The 24114-nt window shown below is 42.6% G+C and overlaps 1 protein-coding gene across 5 annotated transcripts in view; it reads left to right on the plus strand.

The window, feature by feature from the left end:
• Ldlrad4 (low density lipoprotein receptor class A domain containing 4) overlaps positions 1–24114 on the plus strand; it is a 379847-nt gene that overhangs the window by 341942 nt on the left and 13791 nt on the right. For 3 of the 5 annotated variants that reach the window (XM_090353458.1, XM_090353455.1, XM_090353456.1), the window contains exon 4: positions 20250–20404. In XM_090353458.1, coding sequence (XP_090209584.1) covers positions 20300–20404 — 105 coding nt within the window. In that variant the 5' untranslated portion in view covers positions 20250–20299. Of the gene's footprint in view, positions 1–11057; positions 11071–12087; positions 12181–20249; positions 20405–24114 lie in introns of those variants that run through there. The other 2 variants (XM_090353457.1, XM_090353459.1) reach the window with 2 other exon arrangements.

The following is a 24114-nucleotide window of genomic DNA, read 5'->3' on the forward strand; positions in this document are numbered from 1 at the left end:
GGACCTGGGTCCTCTGACTAGTGTTAAACCTCTATAAGGGTATTAGAGCTAAAATGTTTCAGGCATAGCTGAGAGAATCTGTAGTGTGGCTAATATATTATTCATATGGAATTTGAGAGGTTTAGCATTTGCTACTTTTATCTGTTTGAGCGGAAGAATCATTGAGAAGAGTATATGTGACTGGATTGGCATACTGCAGCCAGCCTGTGCTCTTGGAGAATTAATGAGAATAGACTTGTTTAGATTTTTTTCTTTAAGATGTACTACAAAAGAAATAATTATAAAAACATTTGCATTATTTTAACCTATATTTTATTGTAAAGGAGATGTATAGAGGGGTTATAGTTACATAAAGAAGGTTTGAACAATGTTACCCCCTCCCTCATTTTCTATTTTTTATAAGTTTTGTTTGTGTAACTAAATTTATGTGTTTCTGTTAGAAAACCATTCCCTTATGAAATCTCTGGTTATTTTTACCATTGATAATCTATTTGAGTGTTATTTCCTAATGTATTTACTTTGATCAAGAATATTAGATTTGATTAATGATACTTTTAATTAAAACAGACATATATCTATCCTATCCAGTTAAGAGTCACCATTGGACTTTGGTGAGAATTAGCCTGCTCTTGTAACTACTTTAGTTTTTATCTATTTCTCTGTGGCAGGATGTGATCACAAGGCCCAGTCATGCTTCATTACCTCTGGCTAATTAGGGGCCTCATCTTCACCTCTGCCTTTTTCCTGTTTCATGGGGCGATTTTATCACCGGTAGAGGATAAGTCCTCAGTTTAAACTGAAAATCTGACTTGCATTCAAAAACAAGTCCCTAGCTTCCACATGTGAGAGAAAGTGTGCATCCTTTGTTGCTCTTAGTCTGACTTACTTCACTTAACATAATTATTCCAGATTCATCGATTCCTTTGAAAATAATTTAATATTCTTCCTAATGGCTGAGTAAATTACATTGTGTATTGATACTACATTTTCTTGATCCATTTGTCCACTGAGGGGCATCTGGGCTGTTTCCATACTTTGTTATGACTAGTGCAGCAATGAACATGGTTGTACAAGTGGCTTTACTATATTCTGATTTATCTTTTTTGGATAAGTGCCTGAGAATGGTGTTGCTGAATCATAGGATAGTTCTGTATTTAGTGTTTTCAGGAATCTCCAAACTGCTTTTTGGAATAGTTGAAAAGTTCACATTTCCATCAACAGTATCTTTGGGTTTCTTCTCCCCTGCATCTGTTCCAGCATATGTTCATGATATTCTTTTTAAAAAAAATATTCACACAAATTTTTTTTGCCAATCCTGGGCTTTATATCAGGGCCTGAGAACTATCCTTGGACTTCTCAAGGTTAGAGCTCTACCACTTGAGCCTCAGCACCACTTCCAGCTTTTTTCTATGCATGTGGTACCAAGGAATCGAACCCGGGTCTTTGTGCATGCTAGGCAAGCACTCTACCACTAGGCCAAACTCCCGACCCCCACACAACTTTTATTAAGTATCTTGTTCTAACATGTGTTATATTGTATAATTTGTACCATACACAAATAAGGGAAGAAGGAAAAGCAAATGCAATTATTATACTCCAAATATATTATGTGAAAATTGAACTCTTAATAATGCCCATCCTAACATGGGTTAGATGGAATGTTGTTTTGATTGACATTTCCTTTATGGCAGGTTGAAAATTTCTTCATGTGCCTATTGGCCATTTTTACTTCTTCTGAGAAGTCTCTATTTACTATTTAGTTTCTTTGCCCATTAAGTGTACTCAAATGTACTAAGGTGATGTATCGTATTACAGGGGAGAATTTCAAAAGGTATAATTCCCTAGAAAACCAGCCTCATAGTCCTACAAAATCAATATCAAAAATCTGGCAGTTAAAAGGTGTGGAGGGAGGCCAAGGGGAGCAGGATAAACAAATGAAGAGAGGAAGAGGGAAGAAGCAGTTTGTAACATTCAATGCATATCTTGCGAAATTAAGAAAATTGAAGTGAGGGATTGGGTTGAAAGGAATGGGGAAGAATGATGAAAGAAATGACACTGATTAAGATGTATTGTACTTATTAAGTGATTTTAGTGCTAGTTCTTTTGTACAACATTTAAACATTTGTATTTACATTTTATTACCACCAAGAGGATCTGGACTTCCTTATTGAAGGGTGCAGTACTTCCCCCTCTGCCATCTTTCAGCCTATTCTGGAACTCTGGTCTTAGATAATTCATCTCTTGACTCTGTCAAATGAAACTTCTAAATCAAGGAAATAGGTCTTGACTCAGCTGTCATTCTTGGACCTACCACTTTTACAATTAACTTGATCTAGTGGTCAGGAGCAGATTCTGCAGCTACACTTTCTGGTTCAAGTCCTGTATAGTTATTAGCTGTTGACATTGGGTAACCTCTTAACCTTTTTGTGCCTCAGTTTTCTCATCTGTAAGACTGGAATAGTAATTAGTACTTGTTTCCTAGTGAGGAAATGACTAAATGGCCTAAGTTTGAGTGCATTGGAATAGCAGCTGGCTATGTAAGTGCTGTGTAAGTTATTGATGATGTTATTTATATTAGGAGCGTCTACGAAAACTATTCATTGGTTCATTCACCTGCTTCATGCTGAATACTGCTGGGTGCTACACCAATGTGAATAGATCCCTTTTACTAGCTTATGCTCAAGAGGCAAACTGAAGAGCTGAGGGATGAAGACAGCTCCTGCCTTTTTTGTACCCCCTAGTCAAGCTCAGTGAGTAGCCCATAACAGGACTCACAGTTTGCTAAATACCATTCTAGAGATGGCACAAATGAGTCTTCGTTTTGTGATGGAATTTTCAGAGTTTAGCTGGCATCAGAGAGCAGTGCATTCTTGCTTTAAAATTTCTATGTGCCCAGCTAGTTTTAAAGTGCCAAAGATAAGAACAGAATATCATTATATAGATATTAGTAGGGGTTAATTTTGGATTAACTTGGGTTTGGGGCCCATAAATTCTTTCTGCTGTGTGACTTATAACATGCTTCTGAGTTATCCCAACTTTAAAAAAAATTAAAACATTCAGTGTGCTTTTACAGTGAATACATTTCACCTGAAATATTTAAAGGCATGAGTAGATCTTTCTTTTGGCTAATATATCTTTCATAATATCTCTAATACAGTAACTTTAAACTCTAGAATATGCTTTATCTCAACTTTTGAAAAAATTAATGCTTTGGTCAAAGCTAAATATCTTGGTGCTACTTGGACACATTCTGGAATTTAAAATCAAAGAGAAGGGAAGCTCCAGAAATGGTATCAGATGCCTCTCCTCTACACTCAGATGTCTAAGAGATGTTGTTATGATACAGGCCCACCGTCTTTTAACAGCAGTAAGAATAATGACCACAGTAGTTTCATAATCAAGCAGTAACCTACACTATCTAGAATAACATGTGTGTACTGTATGTATCTAAGATCATAGTTTACCTGGGACATCGTACTAATGAATAGGAGATTTCAAACACTCAAGGAACAGTTAAAGTGTTTATGGTGCTAAGTGAGAACTAGAACAGAAATACCTAGGCTTTGAACTGTCAATATTTTAGGCTTCATTTTCTTTTTCATATATTTTTATTATAATTAATAGGAGGGTCACAGTTATATTTGCCAGATAGAAGGTGCATTGCTTCACACACATTGATACCCTTCTCATGTTTTTGTCCCCATTTCCCTCCCCCAGCCCCCTCTCCTCATCTTGTTTTCCCTTCCCTTTCCCATCTCAAATAAACAAATAAACGTATATACAATATACCAGATAACAAGATAAGATACTTTAACAATATGAGAATAACCAAGGGACAACAAAAGAGATGGAAAATAACATAGTACATTAAGAACAACAATCACATATTATATAGCTCTTGTTTGCATATCCTGGAGGTCCTTTCATTTAGTTCTATTTTCCACCCAGAAATAGGATGATTTCCAGTCTTTAGATAAGATTGGGAAATGTAATTTATTTAAGACGTAAAACAAAGCTTTTTCCTGAAGTACCAGACATGAGAATGAAGTAATTGTTATATAGACATAATTATAGATTAACTTGGAATTGTAGCCCACAATTCTCCAATGTGGAGAATATATGCTTCTGAATTATCTCAATTAGTTCAAAGATTAAAACATTCACTGTGCTTGTACAGTGAATATATTTCACCTGAAACATTTCAGAGCTTGAGTTCCCTTGGCTACTTTAAAGGCCTTACCTTGATGATATTAGGTCACTTTTATTAAATACATTTTCAGTAAGCCTTATTGATGGGCAAACATTGGAGTGTTGCCAACAGCTCATAGATAGGCAGAATGCATAGAATGCATGCAACAAAAGTGGAAAGCTGAAGTGATGTTGTAGAGCACTAGCCTTGAGCACAGAGAGGTTCAGGGTCAACACCCAGGACGAGTTCAAGCCCCACAAACTGACAAGAAAAATTAAAAAAAGAAGAAGCAGAAACCTATTTCCAGAACTCTCAAGTATCAGGACTTTGTTGCCCTGGCACTGCCTGTCTTAGAGAGCAGGAAGAATGGGCCGAAGGGAAACATGGAGAGAATGGAGCCAGGTTTATAGATACAGAGAAATTGGTGAGCCCTCTCTCTATAGATAGATAGATAGATAGATAGATAGATAGATAGATAGATAGATAGAGAGAGAGAGAGAGAGAGATAGATACATGTACATATATTTTGGTGGGTCATGGGGCTTGAACTTGGCCTGGGTGCTTTCCCTGAGCTCTTCAGCTCAAAGCTACCACCTTACCCCTTGAGCCAAGCCCCACTTTCTGTTTTCTAGAGGTTAATTGGAGATAAGAATCACAGGTCCTTTTGTGCACAGGCTGGCTTTGGACCTTGATCTTCAGATCTCAGCCTCCTGAGTAGCTAGGATTACAGGCGTGAGCCACCACATCCAGCTGGCTCTTCATATTTTTATCTTCAAAAGGATCTGCTCCTCGCTGTTGAGTTTTTCCAGAGGATAAAATTGCAATGCTTTGGGACTAGGAGTTTGGCCTCGTGGTAGAGTGCTTGCCTAGGATGCACAAAAACCTGGGGTTTGATTCTTCAGTACCACATATATAGAAAAAGCTGAAAATGGGGCTATGGCTTAAGTGATAGAGCTCTAGCATTGAGTTATCTCAAAGACAGTGCCCAGGCCCCTAGTTCAAGCCCAAAAACTGGCAAAAAAAAAAATTACAATGCCTTCTTGACAAATTTTGTTCAAAAGTCCTGAAATTGTGTCCCAGCACAAGTGTCTCCCTTTATTTAAGCCAGTTAGCTTTGCTATTCTAACAGGCCCTGACAAACACTAATAATCTCCTGCTTGTTCTGAAGCATGGGGTGGGTAAAGAACAGCCCATTAGCTGGGGCAGGGGCGGGGGAGTGGAATGCTGCCCTGGGGTGCTGTGGCCCACCCTTAGGCTAAAATGGCAGTGAATATTCTCCATACACATTCACATAAATGCTTCTGTATTGAAGATCTTTGACTTTATTTTCAATTTTTGTTTGTTTTCAGTACTGGGATTGAACTCAGGGCCTCACATGCTCTACAAACTGAGCCACTACTACTCTTAGTGCTTTTGCTTGTAGTTAATTTTTCATATATTCGCTCTCTCAATAACTTTGCCCATGCCAACTTCAAATTGCAATCCTTCTACCATTACCACCCAAGATCTGAGTTTATTAGTATGAACCACCAGACCCAACTTTGAGTATCATTCTTTAAAATGATTGTTGAATGACAATCATCAAAAACGAGAGACTTCAATTGGCTTCTACTGTTGTTTCCTGTATTGGTAGCCCCAGGGATAGTCATTTAAACCAAATAGGGAATAAGGAGCAGATCTGGATTGCCAAAGTTTTGATGTGCTTGTGACTTAACTTGGCATCTTGCGAAAATGCAGGTTTGGAACAAGCAGTGCTGTCAGCCCTTGGGCCCATACTTAGTCCAAGTAGTGGTTAGATGTGTGACTTTATTCTCCCAAATACTGTATAAGTATTCTCAGTCTCATTTTACAAATGAGGACATGGACCTACTTCGAACTAACACAGTTAGAAGGCAGCACCAAACTCCAAACTATTTAAATGGCCCCTAAGAGTAGCCACCATAAAACCTTCTACTCTCCTCGATATTCTTAAGAGGTTTGGGAAACTAACAGTAGGTTTTAAAAATTACTTAGTGGAGAGTAGTTTAGCATTGTAAAAAATCTGTATTGCCATAACTGTGGAATAAGGGAATTCTTTTTTTCTTAAAAGAAATGCTGTAGTTCTGTAGACAATGTGTGAAGTAAACTCTACACTCCGTTCATATAGGAAGTTTACTGTTAGAAGGCAATAGAATAAATAAGCTTCTGTTCTACCTTCTTGGCTTGTTGGCTCCAGGGAGTCGCACACATTTTATCTCCTAACCTATCTACCAAAATGGGGCAGATTGGAAGTACATGGAGAGCATTAATTTCTCCATATAGCCTTCTCTGTCTTGCAGTGTTGTAAATACTAAGGGAACATTAGTAACTTATTCTAGGGTATAGGCTAATGTCCACAAATCCCAGACTATTAGATGTTTTTATTCTTTAGGCATGTAAAGTTTGCATTCTTTTACAAATCCTCAGTCATGACTTTAAGAAGGACAAACGTGCTTAAATGGTACTGCTCCATTTTGTAAAGGCCTAAATTCCTGGGCTTAATTTTTATGTGGAAAATTTCATCTCAGACAAACATTTTATGGTCTACTCATAAACTTCAGAGAACGGGAATGTGTAATGGACAGAGCTATTGGATCTCCCAGGAGCTGCAGTCACAGGTACTCAAGACACAGAACGTGACTCCAACAGACTGCCAACCACTTATGGAATTACAAAGTAACATCACCTCTTTTTGCACAAAAGAAACTGTATGGGGCCAGGAGTTTGGCCTAGTGGTAGAGTGCTTGCCTTGCATGCACAAAGACCTGGGTTCGATTCCTCCGTACCACATACATAGAAAAAAAAAAAGCCAGAATTGGTGCTGAGGCTCAAGTGGTAGAGCTCTAGCTTTGAGAAAGTCCAAGGACAGTGTTCAGCCCCTGAGCTCAAGCCCAGAACTGGCAAAAAAAAGAAAAAGAAAAAAAGAAACTGTACCACCAGGCTAACAAAATCAAAATAAGTTCATGTGATCTGAGGACATCCTTTGGTAATTTAAGGGGTTTTTATTGATTTCTGGACAATTCTACATTCACTACCTGCCAATCAAAGTGATGGGTGGAGTTGGGTGTTTCTAAGTCAGACTGTCTAGTTTCTAAGTAATAATGCCCAGTGTTTAAGTCCTATCTGCTTCCTACCAAGCATTTGACCTGGGACAAAATATCTTTTTTGAGCCTCAGTACCTCATCTATGAAGTAAAACTAAGAAAATATGTCTTCCATGATTGGTGTATGGAAAAAAGAGGCCTAAACTCTTAAAAGTTACTGAATCATAGCAGAAAACCTTTATAAATGTTTAAGAATGCCAACTTACTGCTACATAACCGTTGAAAAGGTTTTCTTCAAATAGTCTTTATTTTATATTTTTGATACCAGTCCTGGAGTTCCAGCTCAGGTCCTGTGCCCTATCCCTGAGCTTCTTTTGCTCAAGGCTAGTGCTCTCCATTTGAACCACAGTTTCACTTCTGGCTTTTTGATTATTAATTGGAGCTAAGAGGCTTTCATTCCAGTATTGGTGGCTCTCTCCTGGAATCCTAGCTACTCAGGAGGCTAGGATCTGAGGATTGTACTTTGAGGACAGCGCAGGCAGGAAAGGCCCTGAGACTTTTATCACCAATTAACCACCATAAAACCAGAAGTGGTACTGAAGCTCAAAGTAACAGAGCACTAGCCTCGAGCAAAAGAGCTCAGCGTCAGCACCCAGACCCTGAATTCAAGGCCATTCAGTCATAACTGACAACAACAACCAAAAAAAGAGGCTCATAGATGTTCATGCCTGAGCTGGCTTTGAACCATGATCTTCAGATCTCAGCCTCCATCGTAGCTAAGATTATAGGCATGAGCAACTAGCACCCAACTCATTTCTATACAGCAGAATATCTGCTTACTGTACAGCTTTTTTTCCCTGCAGCTAAAGAACTCTAAGCAATTCCCGAGCCTTTAGGTTTTAATACTTAGACTTTAAATCTCACTTTTTTGACCATTCAAGGTATTGGAACTCCCAGTCTCAACTTACACTGGCAGTCAGCCAATTCTTTGTTTTTTTAAATAAATAGCATATGTATAGAGTCTAAGACAAACAGCCCCTCAGAAAGGGTTATCTATAGGATTACATTGAAGGTCCCATGTATTTCCTGTAAGGGTTGTGAGCACTTAGTAAATATTTGTCAGATAGATTAATGAGCTGAACACCTTTCTAGAACTTGAGTTTGTGGTAGTGTTAGCATTAGCTTGTGAAAGCAGAGCCGATCCTGTTGCGTTGCTACCAACAAGATATTGTGAAGATGTCCACATTAGCTGACCCATCTAGAATCATTTTCCAGGCTCTTGATGAGAGTAGGGAACGCTTGGACAGAGTTGAGACATATTACTAACCTCTTAGAAGTCATATTAGTAAAATTAGCCCACCAGAGTATTCAGAGAGGAAGAATTCTTGAATGTAATTTCTTTTGGGTGCCAGTCCTGGGGCTTGAACTCAGAACCTGGGGCACTGCCCCTGAGCTTTTATACTCAAGGCTAGTGCTCTACCACTTGAGCCATAGCTCCACTTCTGGCTTTTGGTGGTCAATTGGAGATAAGAGTCTCATTGACTTGTCTGCCTGGGTTGTCATCGAACTGCAATCCTCTGACGTCAGCCTCCTGAGTAGATAGGATCATAGACATGAGCCACTAGCACTGGCATTGAATACACATATTTTACACAGAGTCACTCATGAGTGCTTTTGTCCAGCACACTGGTCTCTCTCATACCCTTCCACTAAGTGTGCTGATTTTTCTCCCAATCAAAGCAAGAGAAGCACTAGCATTTATCAGTTAAAAAGTCTTGTAAGTCAGGCTGGGATGTAGCTCAGTGGCAAAGCGCTGGCCTACCAAGTGCAACGTCCTGGGTTTGATCCCTAGTGCCAAAAGAAAAGACAAAAAAAATACAGATTAAAAAAAAGTCTTGTAAGTTGCATACTTTCATGGTCAGTTAGAATTGTGTGTGATGCTTGTCCCTTGATTTGTGATTTTGGCCTCTCAACTTGCTTCCTGAAGTAACCTCCTCAGATGGCCCTTAAAAAGAATAAAGATCAAGAACACTAGCTGGTGAATTAGCCCAGGAAGCTGCTCTGTGCATGCTGGGAAGGACGCCTCTTGATGAAGGCCATCAGTTAACAAGAGCCCAGAAGCTTCAGCAGATATGACATGTGTATGTTCCAGGACAGTAGTTAAAATAAGTTTGTATCCATAAAGTCAAAGGTTTTGACATAATTTTTAAACAGATTAAACAATGAGAACATTAAATAGTAGAATGAACAGGGAACTTAAAATTAACTGCCATAACCAAAGTACCCAGTGAAAAGGAAGCCAGGCAAATGTGTGACCATTAAAATTTTCTAATGTTGATTTTTTAAAATGTATAGACTATTCATTATAAATAAGTGAACCCCCAAATTGGGCTATTTGCTCTTTCTCAAAGGCAAATATGTCTATCAATAAGTTTTAGGCCTCGGGAAGTTGAATACATTCCCAATTTTAAAAGAACAGATTTATATGTCAGTCAAATGCAGTCTTAGGGATACTTTTAGTAAGGACCTGGGGTTGAGAGTGAGCCGATCCGATCATACTGACCAACCTTGACTAGAAAGTGTCATCCCAGGACCACAGGGCCCTGAGTTACAGGAACAAGAAGGAGCCAAAGCTCAGAGTAGCAGGGGAGCCTCCTATAGTAGAAGCAGAGACTGAATCCTCCTGAAATTGTCATTCTCTGGAGCAGGGATGAGAGAGGGATCACCTCTCTGATTGGCTGTCCTTAAGACTGTATCTATCCATCCGGCAGCGAGACTCTAGAAAAGGTCTGGGGAATGCATAACACAAAGGAAGGGAACTACATTTGTATTTTGGAAATTTCTCCAGAAAAACTACACTGTGTTGATTTACTCCTAATATTTTTTTTTGCTGAACTGAACTTTTTTGTTGTTGTTTTGGTTCAGTTCCTGGGCTTGAGCTCAAACCTTGGGCACTGTCCCTTTTTTTCAAGGTTAATGCTCTACCATGTGAGCCAGAGCTCCACTTCCAGCTTTTGTGTAGTGTATTAGAGATAAGAGTCTCACAGACTTTCCTTCCCTGGGCTGGCTTTGAACTACAATACTCAGATCTCAGCCTCCTGAGGAGGAGGGATTATAGCAGTGAGCCACTGGCTCCCGGCTGAACTTCTATCTTCATGAAACCCCTGAAAAGTCTTTATGGTGGTTTTTGTGCTATTCCTGCTCCAGCTCTCAATAATTAAAACAGGAACGATATCTCCTGTCCAACCCAAGGGCCTAGCAGTAGCATCTGTGCCCAGTCCCCGCCGTGGAGCCCCAATCCTGGAACCACAGCAGGGGGCAGGCTGCTGACATAACTGGCCTCATTTCTAAGGCTGGTAGTAACCAACAGAGTTTGGTTTTGTTTTGACAACTCCTCCTACAGCCAAAACTATTGTTATGGTCCACATGTCATTCCTATTTACCCTAAATAAGGAAAAACAAAAGCTATTCTGGGGACAGAGCAAGCAAAGCTTGTGGCTGGGGTTATTTGTAGTATCACCCTGGCATGTTGCCTTTTCACCATGGCTGACTGGTATTTTTTTCTCCCCCTGGAAACTGTGGCAGACCCATAGCCTTCCCTGAAGTCTCTTCACACAGCCTTGGGGCATCAGGATGCTTGAGAGATATTTTGTCTGCATACGGAACAAACTGTTTAGTCCTCAAGGGGAAAAGACTGTGCTTGCATAACGTGAACCAGGAGGCAGTGCCCTCTTGAGCAAGCAGTGCTTTCATGTTCTAATTGCCTCTTCCCTGGGATATTTCCCCTCTAATTTCAGACCTCTTTAAGTGAAACTGCATGGTAAGAGTACTGACTTTGAGGAGTCTGTTGTGTATTGGTCCTACTAATAGTGAGAAATTGTGTGTGTGTGTGTGTGTGTTTGTGAGAGAGAGAGAGAGAGAGAGAGAGAGAGAGAGAGAGAGAGAGAGAGAGAGAGAGAGAGAGAGAGAGAGAGAGGGAGACTGACTCTGAGTGTTCTTGGCGTGGTTATAATAGTGCCAATCCCCAGAACTGTGAGAGCTGTAGAGAGCTGCTGTCACCAGTTAGGTACTTTGGGGGAAAGGAGGATTCAGGACAGCCTGCTGCCTGGCTCCCAGAGTGGCGAAGGTGATAGATGCTCCAAGCTGCACTGTGCCCTGTGATTTGCATCTACAGGAGAGGGGGTAAGCACTCTCTCCATTTTTTTTTCAACTCTGAAAGCTTCCAGCAGAGATGAGGGAAATAAGTGTTAAGATTTGCAAGTTTCCCTCTTTCTGCCTTGTCTGATTTGAGAGTTGCTTGTTTAAAAGATTACTGAATATAATAGAACAAGATAACTGTGTGCATTCTGCTTGTGTGTGTGTGTGTGTGTGTATCATGTATATTCAGATATGAAGCCAAACAGAAATGCAGATACTCATTGATAGATGTTGCTGTGAACAGTTGTGGGTGTTCAGCTGGTCTCAGGAATGGACTTACTCTGCCACTGCTGGCTTCCTGCTGCAGAGCTCTTGATTTCTGTTGGTGGCAGTTGATAATTGGTAGCCACAGTCTGCGGTCGCAGCCACAGCATTTGAGTCTAGCACCTGGATTGGGCCCCACTGATAGAGGAGAGAGAGAGAGAGAGAGAGAGAGAGAGAGAGAGAGAGAGAGAGAGAGAGAGAGAGAGAGAGAGAGAGAGAGAGAGAGAGAGATACACGTACACACACCCCACTCTCACTTGCTCTCCCACACCCCACGCTGGCTATAACTGTAGCTCTGAGCTGCTGGAAAGGAGATTGCCTGAAGCTGAAAGGATGGTTTGAACTGGGGTGGAGGTAGGGCTGTGTCACAATTGGACCCTTCTTCCTAAGGACTCGATTATGTCCAGTGACCAGCTGAACAACAGCACACTGAAGGAGGCTCAGTTTAAAGACCTCTTCTTTAAAAAAGGTACATCTACCAAAGGCCAGCTGTGGGTGGTGCATGCTCTTTGGGGCTGGTGGTTGCTTCTCCCTCTGCTTGTTTTGAAGACAGAGTTAAGGAGAGGAAAAGTCCTTCTGAAGACGTTTGTCTGGTCGCAGAGCCCTGTACTGCTCACTGCTTTCAGGATTGGACTTTTTAGGAACATGCTTCCATCCTTTTCATCATCTTTTCAGTCTGTAGTTAGTTTGTTCCTGTTGGAGATGTCATATGTAAATACACAGATTTGTTGCTTTGGAGTTTTGGTTTTCAGCTGCTCTATACATTAGGCTAAAATCTCCCCCTTTAGAAGTTCTCTTAGTGACAAGGAGTGAGTCCTTTTCTATTTTTGGTCATTGAATTGGTGAACATAGCATTTTAAAGAAGGATGAATTTCTTGGAATGGGGTTGGCTCACTAAATAGTTTCTGAAGTGATTAAGGTAGGAACAGCAGCTACAGGCAAGAGAACTTGACTCCCCAAAGCTACAGAGCCAGAGAAAGTACGAGGCAGACAGGCTGGCTGCTGGATGGAAGCACGCTGAAGCCACCCCTCCTGACTGCAAGGAAAGCATCGCCTTAAAGCTGCGTTTCTTCTGACACTTTCTTAACTTAGTCATGTGGAGGTGGGGTGAGGGTGGATTTTAAATGAACCTATAGGGGGATTATTATTTCTGGTATGTATTTTTCTCCCGTTTACAGTATGGCAGGGGGGATAGGCTTTTAAGAGGCTTATAATTGCTCTTAACTCCTCTGCTGTTTTTTCAGAGAATCCCATCAGTCATCTTTGATTGGAACCTATTTAGATAAATTTCTTTCTAAATAGATGAGATTCTAAAGGACCTGGTGACAAGTTATGGTGCTGGGTAAATGGGTGGGTCTTCAACCTTACCTTCCCTGGACAAGCTCTAGGAGTCTGCATTCTGGGAATTTCTGAGTTAATCTCATTATTGCTCTCTATTGCCTGCCAGCCAGCACCAAAGGAGTCACTTGGTTGTGTCTGGACCACACCTGACCCTCAACCTGAATCTCTAATTGTTGTTGTTATTATGCAAACTATAGGAATATATAAACAGGTAACATTGCTACTATGACCTCCCTTTTACCGTGGACAGTTCACATCTCTTTTCGGTAGGAATGTTGGGTAATTGGCGCAAAATGTGAAACCCTTGGCAACATTTCAACACCACTGAAGTGATCGATAGGACATGGTTGGATATGGAGACTGTGGAAGCAAATCAGTCAAGGGCTTCTTTATCAGTTTAGAGTTAACATACACCAACTTTGTGCCAGGGCACTGTGGATCAAGGAGATCTTACCTGAGGCTCCCTCTATGGGGAGGAAGACCAGACGAGAGCCCTGACAAGACTGCTAGCACAGCCCGGCATCCACATGCTGTAAGGAGTGCTGCAGTGGTCCTGATCCTAGCCCAGAGGGACTAAAAGGAGCTTAGAAAGGAAAGGAAAGCCAACAGGATGCACCCACTCTGGGAATACAGTAGCTTCTCTTTCTTTTATGTTGTCTGTTATGAGTCTTGAACTCTGGGCCTGGGTGCTTTTCCTGAGCTCTTCAGCTCAAGGCTAGCACTCTACCGCTTGAGTCACAGAGCCACTTCAGTAGCTCTTTCTGTGTTTCTTTCTGTGTTTCTTCCTTCCTTCTCCTTCCTTCCTTCTTTCCCTCCCTCCCTCCCTTCCCTCCCTCCCTCCCTCCCTCCCTTCCTCTTTCTTTCTTTTCTTTCTTTCCTTTCTTTCTTTCTTTCTTTCTTTCTTTCTTTCTTTCTTTCTTTCTTTCTTTCTTTCTTTCTTTCTTCCCTCCTCTTCCTGACCCTCTCCTCTCCTTCCCTTCCTCCCTCCCTCTTTTCTTTCTTCTTTTCCCCTTCTCCTTCCTTTCTTTTTTCCATTCTTTTTTATTCCTCCCTTCCTTTTTTCCTTCCTTCCTTTGTTCCTTCCTTCCTTCCTTCCTTCCTTCCTTCCTTCCTTCCTTCCTTCCTTCCTGATATTCTAATATTGTTGTGTGGTCAATTGGAGTATCCAGCCAACCTCAAAGGAAAATACAATCTTAAACATATAATCAGTAAAACCATAGCTCTTATTGTTTTGCCCTCTAAACTTCAAGCTGTGAAGTCATTCTCATAACATGGGCTGAATATCCCCTTCAAACATGGTGTTTAATGAGTGTGAATTTTCATTCAACCATTAAAAACTCCCAGAATATTTTTCTACTAACATTTTGCAAACCTGAGACGATTATAGTCTAAGCAGATTCCAATTCCTGCCCCCATCCATCTCGCTGCCACTACTGCCGCCTGGTCTCTGGAAGATTTTGGAAAGAATTTACCAGCCTTTAGGAACATTCAGCACTTTAAAAGTGTTATGGAGCCATAAATAAAGTGTAAGACACCCCCAAGGCTGTCATCTTATCCCCACGCCTGTCTCTGGCTGAACCAGACAGGGACAGGAAGGAAATTCGGACAGAGTTCACAGTGCGGAAAACAAACAAGACTAGCAGTGTGCTGGTTGGGCCTGTTGCTATGCCTGGGGTGGGAGAGCTGCTGTCGCCGGTGGTTAACAGTTTGCTGGGAAAAAGGGGCTGCCAGGAGGGTGAGGTTCAGGGGCAGGCAAGCTGTGGTTTCAGCATTCTCAGGTTCCAACAAGCATGGGGATGCAGTGGTAAGAGTGGGAGGTAAACAGCTCAGGACTGTGTGCAGGATTCGTAGCCATGTCGAGCCCTGCAGTGCTATTGTACGGGAATGTGGTCTGCGTGGTAACATTCCCAAAAGTGAATGGAGACAGATGAGAGCCCCACACTTTGTCTCCCCAACTCCTTATCGGATCTGTAATGCCACCACACATTATATATGTGAAACTTCAGAAGAATAATGCACTTAGAAACCAGGACTGAAGCAGAGAATGATACATTCATGGAAGAAAGACCAAGTGGAAGCTGGTGCTAGCCACCCCACAAATAGAAATGAGTGTTAGCTTAGGAACCCAAGGTGCTACAACCATACTTCCCCAGAGCTTGTTAAAAATAGGACAGACACTCACGCCTCTAGTATGAATCAGTTCAGTTCCCTATTGAATGAGGGAATAGACCAGCAGACATCACACAATTCTGTTCCTGTAATTCTCCACTATGAAGCTTGGAATTTCTTAGAGATGTTTTTATAAAAATAGAGATGCTGTCGTCACTGTTGGCACCACTGCTGTTTTGTAATAATAAAATAAGGCACTATGATACCCTTCCTGTAAACTCTGGATTTCTTATAAAATTTCTGGTGTTTAAACGGCAGTGATTCATCTATAGCACCAGAAACTGCAGTTGCATCAAAGGGGGAGAGGAAGGAAAAAAATGAATTTTGACCTTAAATTCTCTGTTACTGTGGCCTGCTTTTCTGACATCTTATTGTTGCTGTCAGTAGCTCTCAGAATCAAGGAAACCTGACCCATAGTTCATTTTCAGATCCATACTGGGCAGAGAAAACTTTGAAAACCCAAAGCATCTTATTATTTTCTCATAACACTACTACCCCCGTGAGTTATAAAAAAAATATTTTTCTGCAGGCTTATGCCAGCAGACTTCATTCTCTCCTTAGCTTCTCCTTTTTAACCTACCCCCAACATAAGCCCAAACAAAAGCACAAGCACCACTCCTCTCTGTGTCTCCCAGGCTCTACGCACCATTGCCCAGTCCCTAGCCCATCATATAAATCAGGCTGTGGTGAGAGGAGTTGCTTACACCAGGGACCTGGTGGGGGTGTGAGGGAGAGGCTAACCTAGTACAGAACCCCAAGGATCTGGAGGTCTTTTGTGTTCTTTCCCCAAAATCCTCACTATTTCTACAATTTTTCTTTGAGAATCCACTGGATTCTTCCCAGGATGATATTTGTAGCTCTCAGCAGAGTAAAATCTTCATATTTTTCATTTTTTAAAAATAAATTTTCCAGCTCTTCCAACCTAAATGAAAAAGAGATCTGTTCTCATTGTCACTTTTGGCCTGAATTCAAAGCAAGAAGTAGTCACTGCTGAGAATCAGGAGCTACCACAAGGGGCAAGGGGCCCTGACATAAAACTGTAGCAAACTACATCTCACTTATTGAGATGGTGGCCTCGGAGACCTGGACGCCCCTTAGGTCTTGTTTGTCTATAGGAAGATCTCCCTTTCATGCCCTGGCCAAGTTCTAGAGTAGAGCTGGAGAACTGGCTCTCATCAGGTAATCATCCTCCCTATCCCAGAGTGCTAGCTCTGGGAATGACTGAACATGGTTCGCCTGGCATGCAGCCCCCTAGAGAGGCTGTCCACAAACACCTGAGCATACTGTAACCTCATTCTGCCTTGGTGAGGGGTTTTTTTTTTTTCAGCACTGTATTTGAACTCAGAGTCTTAGACTTGCTAGTCAAATGTGTTTCAGCCATATCCCAAACCCTTTGGCTCTCATTTTTGAGATAGGGTCTCACAGTTGTCCAAGCTAACCTGGACTGCTTTTCATATAACTGTATGTTTCCCTTGTAGCTGGGATGACAAACTGCAATCATACCTAGATTTTTTTACTGGATAAACTGGGGTGTCACCAGATCTTCCCAATCTCCTCTTCTCAAGTAGGTACGATTATAGTAATAAGCCACCAAACCCAGACACTTGTTTAATTTTCAGGTAGGCCTGAAGCTTTTGCCCAGGCCAGCCCTCAACAGACAACTTACCTATGCCTTCTGAGTAGCTGGAATTATAGGCATGTCTCACCACAAGCAAATTATTTGTTGAGATAGAAAACTTGCTAAGTTCTTGCCTGTGCTGGCCTCAAGGTATAATCCTTCTGATCTCTGCCTCTCAAGTAGCTAAGATTACAGGCATATTCTACTGTGTCCTTTTTTTTTCTTTGCATGTATGTTTTCACAGTGATATCTATCTCATCAGCTTTTGAATTTAAAATAATGTGTTAGTTAGATAAATGGTTTTCAGACAGTATAGATTATTCTGTGCTATCTCAGGTCAAAAGAATAAAATACAACATGAATAAATATCTAAATATAAAAATGCAAATTATAAAACCTTACCAGAAAAAGTATTTTCATCATGTTGAAGAAAGTCTCCCCAGAAAACTCAGAACCTAAAAGTCCTATAGGGAGAAAACAGTCTATGGATGGCATGAAAATGTATATATCATCTATAGAGAAACTTGCAGCCAAGTTTAAAATCATTATAATGCCTACAACTAAGATTTGTAGACATAATACGTAAATACTTCTTATAAACGCATGAGAAACAAGTGAGAAACTATACAAATAAGCAACATGAACTAATATGATTATAAAAGAAGGATAATACAAATTACCATAGTAAAAATAAATCTGAAATTACCAGAAATTGGAGAAATACAAATTAAAACATAGTGCATCTTTTTATTTTTATTTTTTATTTTTTTGAGATAAAGTCTTACTGTGTATCCAAGGCTGGTGTGGGACTCAATTGTCAATCTTCCTACTTCAGCCTCTTGACTGATGGGTTTACAGATGTGTACACCCATACTTGGCAAGATGTGTAGTTAGTATAAATTAAAATTAAAAATTAAAATGCATAATTATAAATAAACGTGGTCCAGTGGTAATGAATGTGAGGGAAACGTATTCTTCCTGGAAAGACCAAACCTAGTGCAATCTATTTATTAGGCAAGTGCCCAATAGACACAAGTTTTAAGATAATAGTGCTCTTGACATGGAATTTTACTTCTAACGGGTCTTTCCTACCGGCACAAGGACCAATGTCTGCTAACACAACACATGCATGCATGCTTTTTCACATGCATGCTCTTTCACATTGTGTGTCTACTTTAAAATTGCTAAAAATAAATAAAAATTAAAAAACAAGCTACATGAGCAGCCAGTAGGTAGAAAATATATGTTGCTATAGACAGCTGCCACAGAGAACAAGGTCAGCTTATGTGTATGTATGTTTGTTTAAAGACGTCTATGATATACTAAGGGGGAAAAGAACCATATATTTGCATAGTGTTTCCACTAATTAGGAAGTAAGCCCAGGCTAAGGGCCTGAGGTAGAGGAGTCCGTGACGCTGCAGGGCTTTTGAGAGACTGCACCCTGTATACTCTTCCATCTATAATGTTTACATTTCAGAAAGTTATTTTTTTATTATGAAAACCCTTTTAGATGAAATTTAATTATATAAAAATGCCCACAAAACTATGAAAATACAAACATTTATCTGCATTGCCCTCCATATCTAGGATGGCCTAGAACGACAAAGAAATTGACACATAAGAACAGGGCCCTTCTCTGTGCCCTTGCTTTCGTCCCTCTCCATGTCTGTAAAGCAGTGAAGCCTCTTGAGAGAAACTGGGCAATCCTGGGGCACATTTCAACTCGAGCAGTAATGCAGGAATTCATTGTCATTTCTCTGTAAAATAACAAGAAGGAATTTGTAAGTGTAGACATTATATAGGATTATATAGGATTCAGTCTTCATCGCTTTGCTGACTGCCTGAACAGAATGAACTCCCAGCCTCCTTTAAGGTTTGCGCTGATCCACTTGCCCCCCGGCAGAGACCCTCGGAGCTCCTTGGAGATGAGTCTTCTGTGCCAGCAAAGGGCCCTGTAGTATCAGCAGTGGCTGACTCACAGAGGTCACTCCTGGGGCCATAGGTACACGAACCTTCTCTAGACCTGGATACACTCTTGAGTCATTTTTCCTATTATGGGAACTACTTAACTACCTTCCAGGCACTACCCAGTACTGGACTATGAAAAATAAGATAAAATAAATAATAGCAGGATCATGATCATGCCTCGTGAAAACCAGAAGACACTGGAGAGACACAATCTTATGTGGTATCAAAAATGACGAAGTGGGGAGGCATGGTATGGTAACAGAGGCTGGGATTGGGAGATAGCTGGGAGACCTCAGGCCCAGAAAGGTCAGGTAAAAGAAAAGGAGCCAGGAAGGTAGTGTTTATGGGTTAGTAATCGCATCCCATTTGTCCATGTGCTTGGTTATTAAGGTCACAGTTGAACTTGCTGTCTGACTATCAGCAGTTTCTGTCTTGCCCAGGAGGCCCACGGCAGGAAATTTTGTAATAAATGCTGAGGAGCTTTTAGAGGTATATAAATTTGATGGCACTCTTTGCCATTTTTCCCTATAGGAAACAGGTTCTTAGATAAGCTCATGGGTCCAAAGTGGGGTCAAGGAACACTAAAGGTCTTATTGTAAGCCATTAGATCTCAGGAGATGTCCAGAGGAATGGCAGCTCCTGGGGTACAGAGTCCCATGCAGACTGCCAATCCCCAGAGTTGCTCATGACATCATCTCATCGACCATTTTAAGAGGCCATATTTCCCTTGGGACTTTTTCTGCTGGTCAGGACTGTATCTAGGGTTGTAGCTGGGGTGAGAAGTTCAGTTTCCTCATCCTCTTATGCCTAGCCCTTGGTGCTTATTAAAATAATTCTTTTTGGAAGACAGTAGACCCTTTGAGAAGGAGAACCTAATAAAAGTTAGATCACCTGAGGCATGGCCTCGAAGGAAATATTAGGATACTAACCTCTTTCTCCGTCTCTCTCTGTCTCTGTCTCTCTCTTTCTCTCACCTTTCTCTCCTTTTCCCACTTTCCTTTTCCTCCCTCCCTCCCTTTCCCTTCCCTCTCCCCCTGGTATTGGAGTTTGGACTCAGTACTCTGCTTGCTGAGCAGGCTACCTCTCTGGAGCCACTAAGCCTCTTTGGACATAGTCATTTTTCAGATAGGGTCGTGTGTTTTCCCCCCGAGGCCAGCCAGGACTGAATACTCCTTATGCTTCTTACATAGCTAGAAGGTCCAGTCCTGTGTAGCCAGAGTGCGGGCTTTACCATCCTACAAGCTGGAGTTGACTCCCAGCCCAGTTACACACCACCCGTGTACTTCTGCTCATTTCTTCTCTAAAACAGGCCCACGGTCTCTTTGTCCTTTGGGGACCGATGTGTATGATGGCCTTGGCTCCCTGATGGCTTTACTAAATGTAGTGTCCAGAAGTCTGTGCTGAGGAGCCAGTGGTTGATGTGCTTTCCACTTCCCTCGCAGCGGAGCTGGAGTTCGCCCAGGTCATCATCATCGTGGTGGTGGTCACGGTGATGGTCGTGGTTATCGTCTGCCTTCTGAATCACTACAAGGTCTCCACACGGTCCTTCATCAACCGCCAGAGCCAGAGCAGGAGGCAGGAAGACGGGCTACAGACGGTGAGTGTGCGCCTGGCCAACTCTGTGCGCTAAGTGCCAGTGGCCCTGCCACAAATTCAGAACTTCTGGGGCAAGGCAAAGGCACGCGTGCCTGCATCCTCAGTGTTTATCTCAATGAATTCTCACCCATTGAACGCAGCCATGGGACCAGTCAAGGCACATGATAGACCCAGAAAACTACTTCCACCCCTTCCTTGCTGAGCATGATGGGTCACTTGGCAAGAACACTGTCATGCCTGGCTTTGCTTCCTGAAAAGCAGGTGGTTATGTTAAAAAAACAACAACAACAATAAAAAAAAAAACCTTCACCTAGAGACATCTTGGAGGTGGTGCCAAGCTAATGGTGCATCCGTGTCATCACATGCTGTGGCAGGGTTTGGCAACGGGTCATTGGGAGGGGACAGTGGCTAGTTTGGAGGGGCACCTCTTAGGATGAACAGGTTTGCTGGTTCCATTGGTTTTCTCACACAACCGTGTGGCAGGCTTGTCACCCGCAGGCAATCTGGTACCCACAGGGTGACCCATCTGGACAGCTCAGTTTTCTAAAGCCCTGATATCTGTTGATGGTTGCAGAAGGACAGCTCTGGTTTGTTTTGAAAGACCAAATGCTCCTAAAATTCTGAGAGGGGAGCTCAGAGAGCAGACAAGCCAGGATTTTCCAGACTTCTTTGGTTTTTTTTTTTATTTTAATTTTCTTGGCAGGGAGTTTGGTCTAGTAGGAGAGTGCTTGCCTAGCATGCACAAAGATCTGGGTTCGATTCCTCGGTACCATATACATAAAAAAAAAAAAGCTGGAAGTGGTGCTGATGCTCAAGTGACAGAATACTAGCCTTGAGAAAAGCCCAAGAACAGTGCTTAGGCCTGAGTTCAAGCCCCACGACTAGCAAAAATAAATAAATAAATAAATATTTTAGGTTTCTTGTCCTAAATGGTCTTCCTCTCCTGTCAAAACATCAATCCAACTGCACTGCTCTCTAATCAACCCTAGGGATGCTGGAGCCCAATGTCCTGAGCTCATTTCAGTGTGAGGTTCTGAGGGCTTTCCCCGAGGCTTGGGGATGTGCATTTCGGCAAGTGTGACTTCTCAGTGTGAGCGGCAGGCACCCGAAGCAGTCCTCAGTCCTCAGTCCTCTGGGTATGTGGTTTGCTGAGCACCAGAACTGTGTTTCATGGAAGTTGGGGGCAGAGCTGCTTGGGGACTCCCTCCCCCCTAACTTCAGGAGGCTGTCCTGAGCGTGTGTTGGAGCTGTTGCAGGGGTATCTGGAGAAACAGTGGGCAGAAGCCCCTGGAACTCTCAATGGGGCTTGAGCTCCCTGCATGGATCCCTGCATGGCTTTTCTAGTCACTTTCCTGTTCTTCCTGTCCACCAGGCCAGGGAAGGAGGCAGTGTCTACCTTGGTGGTTCCATCCTCATTCCTCCACGTACCACTGGCCCCACTTGCTGTCACTGTCCTTTGTTGTATGTCCTGACACAGTCACACTCTTTCCAGCTGAGGCCCAGCATGAAGACAGGGTTAAGGGATGAGAGCAAACGTCTGACATGTTTTCATTTGGAAGGGCTCTTGTATATCATTTGGCAGTAGAGTCCTGAGACGCCCTCTGTAGGAGCTGGTGGGCCACAGGGCAGGAGGCACAAGAAATCAAGATGATAAAATGGCTTTAGAGGCTTTCCAGGCTGTGTACTGAGCAGCAAAGGAAGACAGTCAGTAGCTGGTGAGCTGTGTCCACAAAGGCCCTTATCACTGGACTAGATCCTGTGATCTAGTGGTACCCTGGGAGCTGGGTCTGGCACTGAACTGGGCATATGGAGAGGCTGCTGCATACAGCATGGCCTTTAATTCCTGAGCTACTGCCCTTCCTCATAGCTTAGTTTGTAGGTTCCTTCTATCTGCCCAGTGCATCCTAAAATTCAAAGCATATTTCAACACTACAATTATTTCAGTTTCTTCCTAAGACTATTCACCCAATCTGTAGTTGCAAAAAGTGAAAGAAAGCTAATAAGGTAGAAACAACCCTTGTTTGTCCCTGCCTCTGGCAGCCCTAAGACCCTGTATTGTTTTGAGACATGTCCACTGGCTTATCCCATGTGTGGAGTGCAGCTAGTTTCTTTATACCTGGGATTCTCAACTGGGGGTAATTTTACTTCCCCCGGGGACACCTGACAGTGATCTTGGAGGAGAGGTTGTCACCACTGGATATGGTAGTGCTGTGGAGATAGTTCGGGCATCCTCCATGTACAGGGCATCCCTGACAATCAAAGACCCCAAATGTGAATTATGCCAAGATGGAGCAGCCAGGCACATCTGTAATGCAGGAGGATGCCTGTGACATGAATAGAGCTCACCTGGCTGGCTCTGAGGTGTCTACAGAAAGAAGAGCATGCATCCTGATAGCACAGGGACAGAGGCTGCTGTGGGTCCCTGGCTTATGGTCAGTGTCCCAGTGCTTTCTACCCAGGATGCCTGTTTATCTTGGTATTTGCTAGAGCCTACGGAGTGAGGTAAGGAGGAAATGGCCACTCTCTCCAGGCCTGTATGGTGGAGGCAGAAGTCCCACTGCCATTCTCTTGATCCTACTGAAGGATAAATCTCACAGACACTAGTCTGTCAGGAAACGGTGTATTTCCTCCACCCTCATGCCTGGCCAGGACACTTGTACTTCCAGGTTGTCCCCTGTATCAACCCAAGGAGATAGCTGGGGTTGAGTAGTTAGTGTGGTGAGTGGGGCTGGTATCCCAGGAATCAAGTATGTCAGGCCCCAGCTACCCAGCTTACCAGCAGGGGGGTAAGGTTGAGGATAGATGTCTACTTTATATTGCTGTAATGTGGTTTAATTCCTCACAGAGCCCTTATGAACTGCCTGAAGAGCCTCAGTGTAGCCAGCATCTAAGTGTCAGGCTAGCCCCTCTCAAGGGCCAGCAGGGCATAGCACGCTGCTCCTTAGCAGCAAGTGGGCTCCATGCAGGCATCATGGAGGTTTGGCCAATCACCACCCTGAGCCTGTGCAATACAGGGAAGGCATCACAGGTAGTAACCTTGGGTCATTTTGTTGGTCCCTTATACAAGTCTCATGCAAATGTGTCAGTGTGTTAGGAGGAGCCATGCTTGTTTCAAACTGGGTGAGGAAGCTGCCCACCAGTGTGAGCTGCCCCTTCTCATCAGTGCCCTTTCTACTTCTCCCATAAAGGAAAGGCAGGCTGAGGTTAGTGAAACAAGGATCTTAGCAGCCCTGACTGTTCTTGGTTCTTAGGGATAGTCCTTTGAAAGCACAGTGATGGGCCAGCAGCTTCTCCCACCCCTTCATGTGTCCTTCCTGGACAAGTACGCAGCACAGCAGAGAGCATCAGGGCTCTGCTGCTCTCCCAGGTAGGAACACACCCCTCACTCGCTCCACCAGCACCCTTCTGTTTCAAACTAGCTTTTTCCTGGTTTCCTGCCATCATGTACGGTGGAATAATGTGATGGGTACTGTGACCTAAGGCCAGTCAGCCTCCAGTCCCCCACTGAGATGTGTATGTTCAAGGGAGCCTGAGGATGGGGTGATAAGCACCAAGGATTGCATGGAATCAGCCAGTTCTATATGAAACTGGAAAGGACCAACCCTTACTTAAATCACACAAAAGTAGACACTTAAATGATAGACATCAGTTGTGAATGGATGGAGCTGTGATGTGAGCTTGGTGTGTCTCTTAAGGAAGCCATAGGAGTTT

Source organism: Megascapheus bottae, chromosome 19 (assembly GCF_031878675.1).
Source record: "Megascapheus bottae isolate mThoBot1 chromosome 19, mThoBot2.hap1, whole genome shotgun sequence".
In the NCBI taxonomy this organism is placed as follows: domain Eukaryota; kingdom Metazoa; phylum Chordata; class Mammalia; order Rodentia; family Geomyidae; genus Megascapheus; species Megascapheus bottae.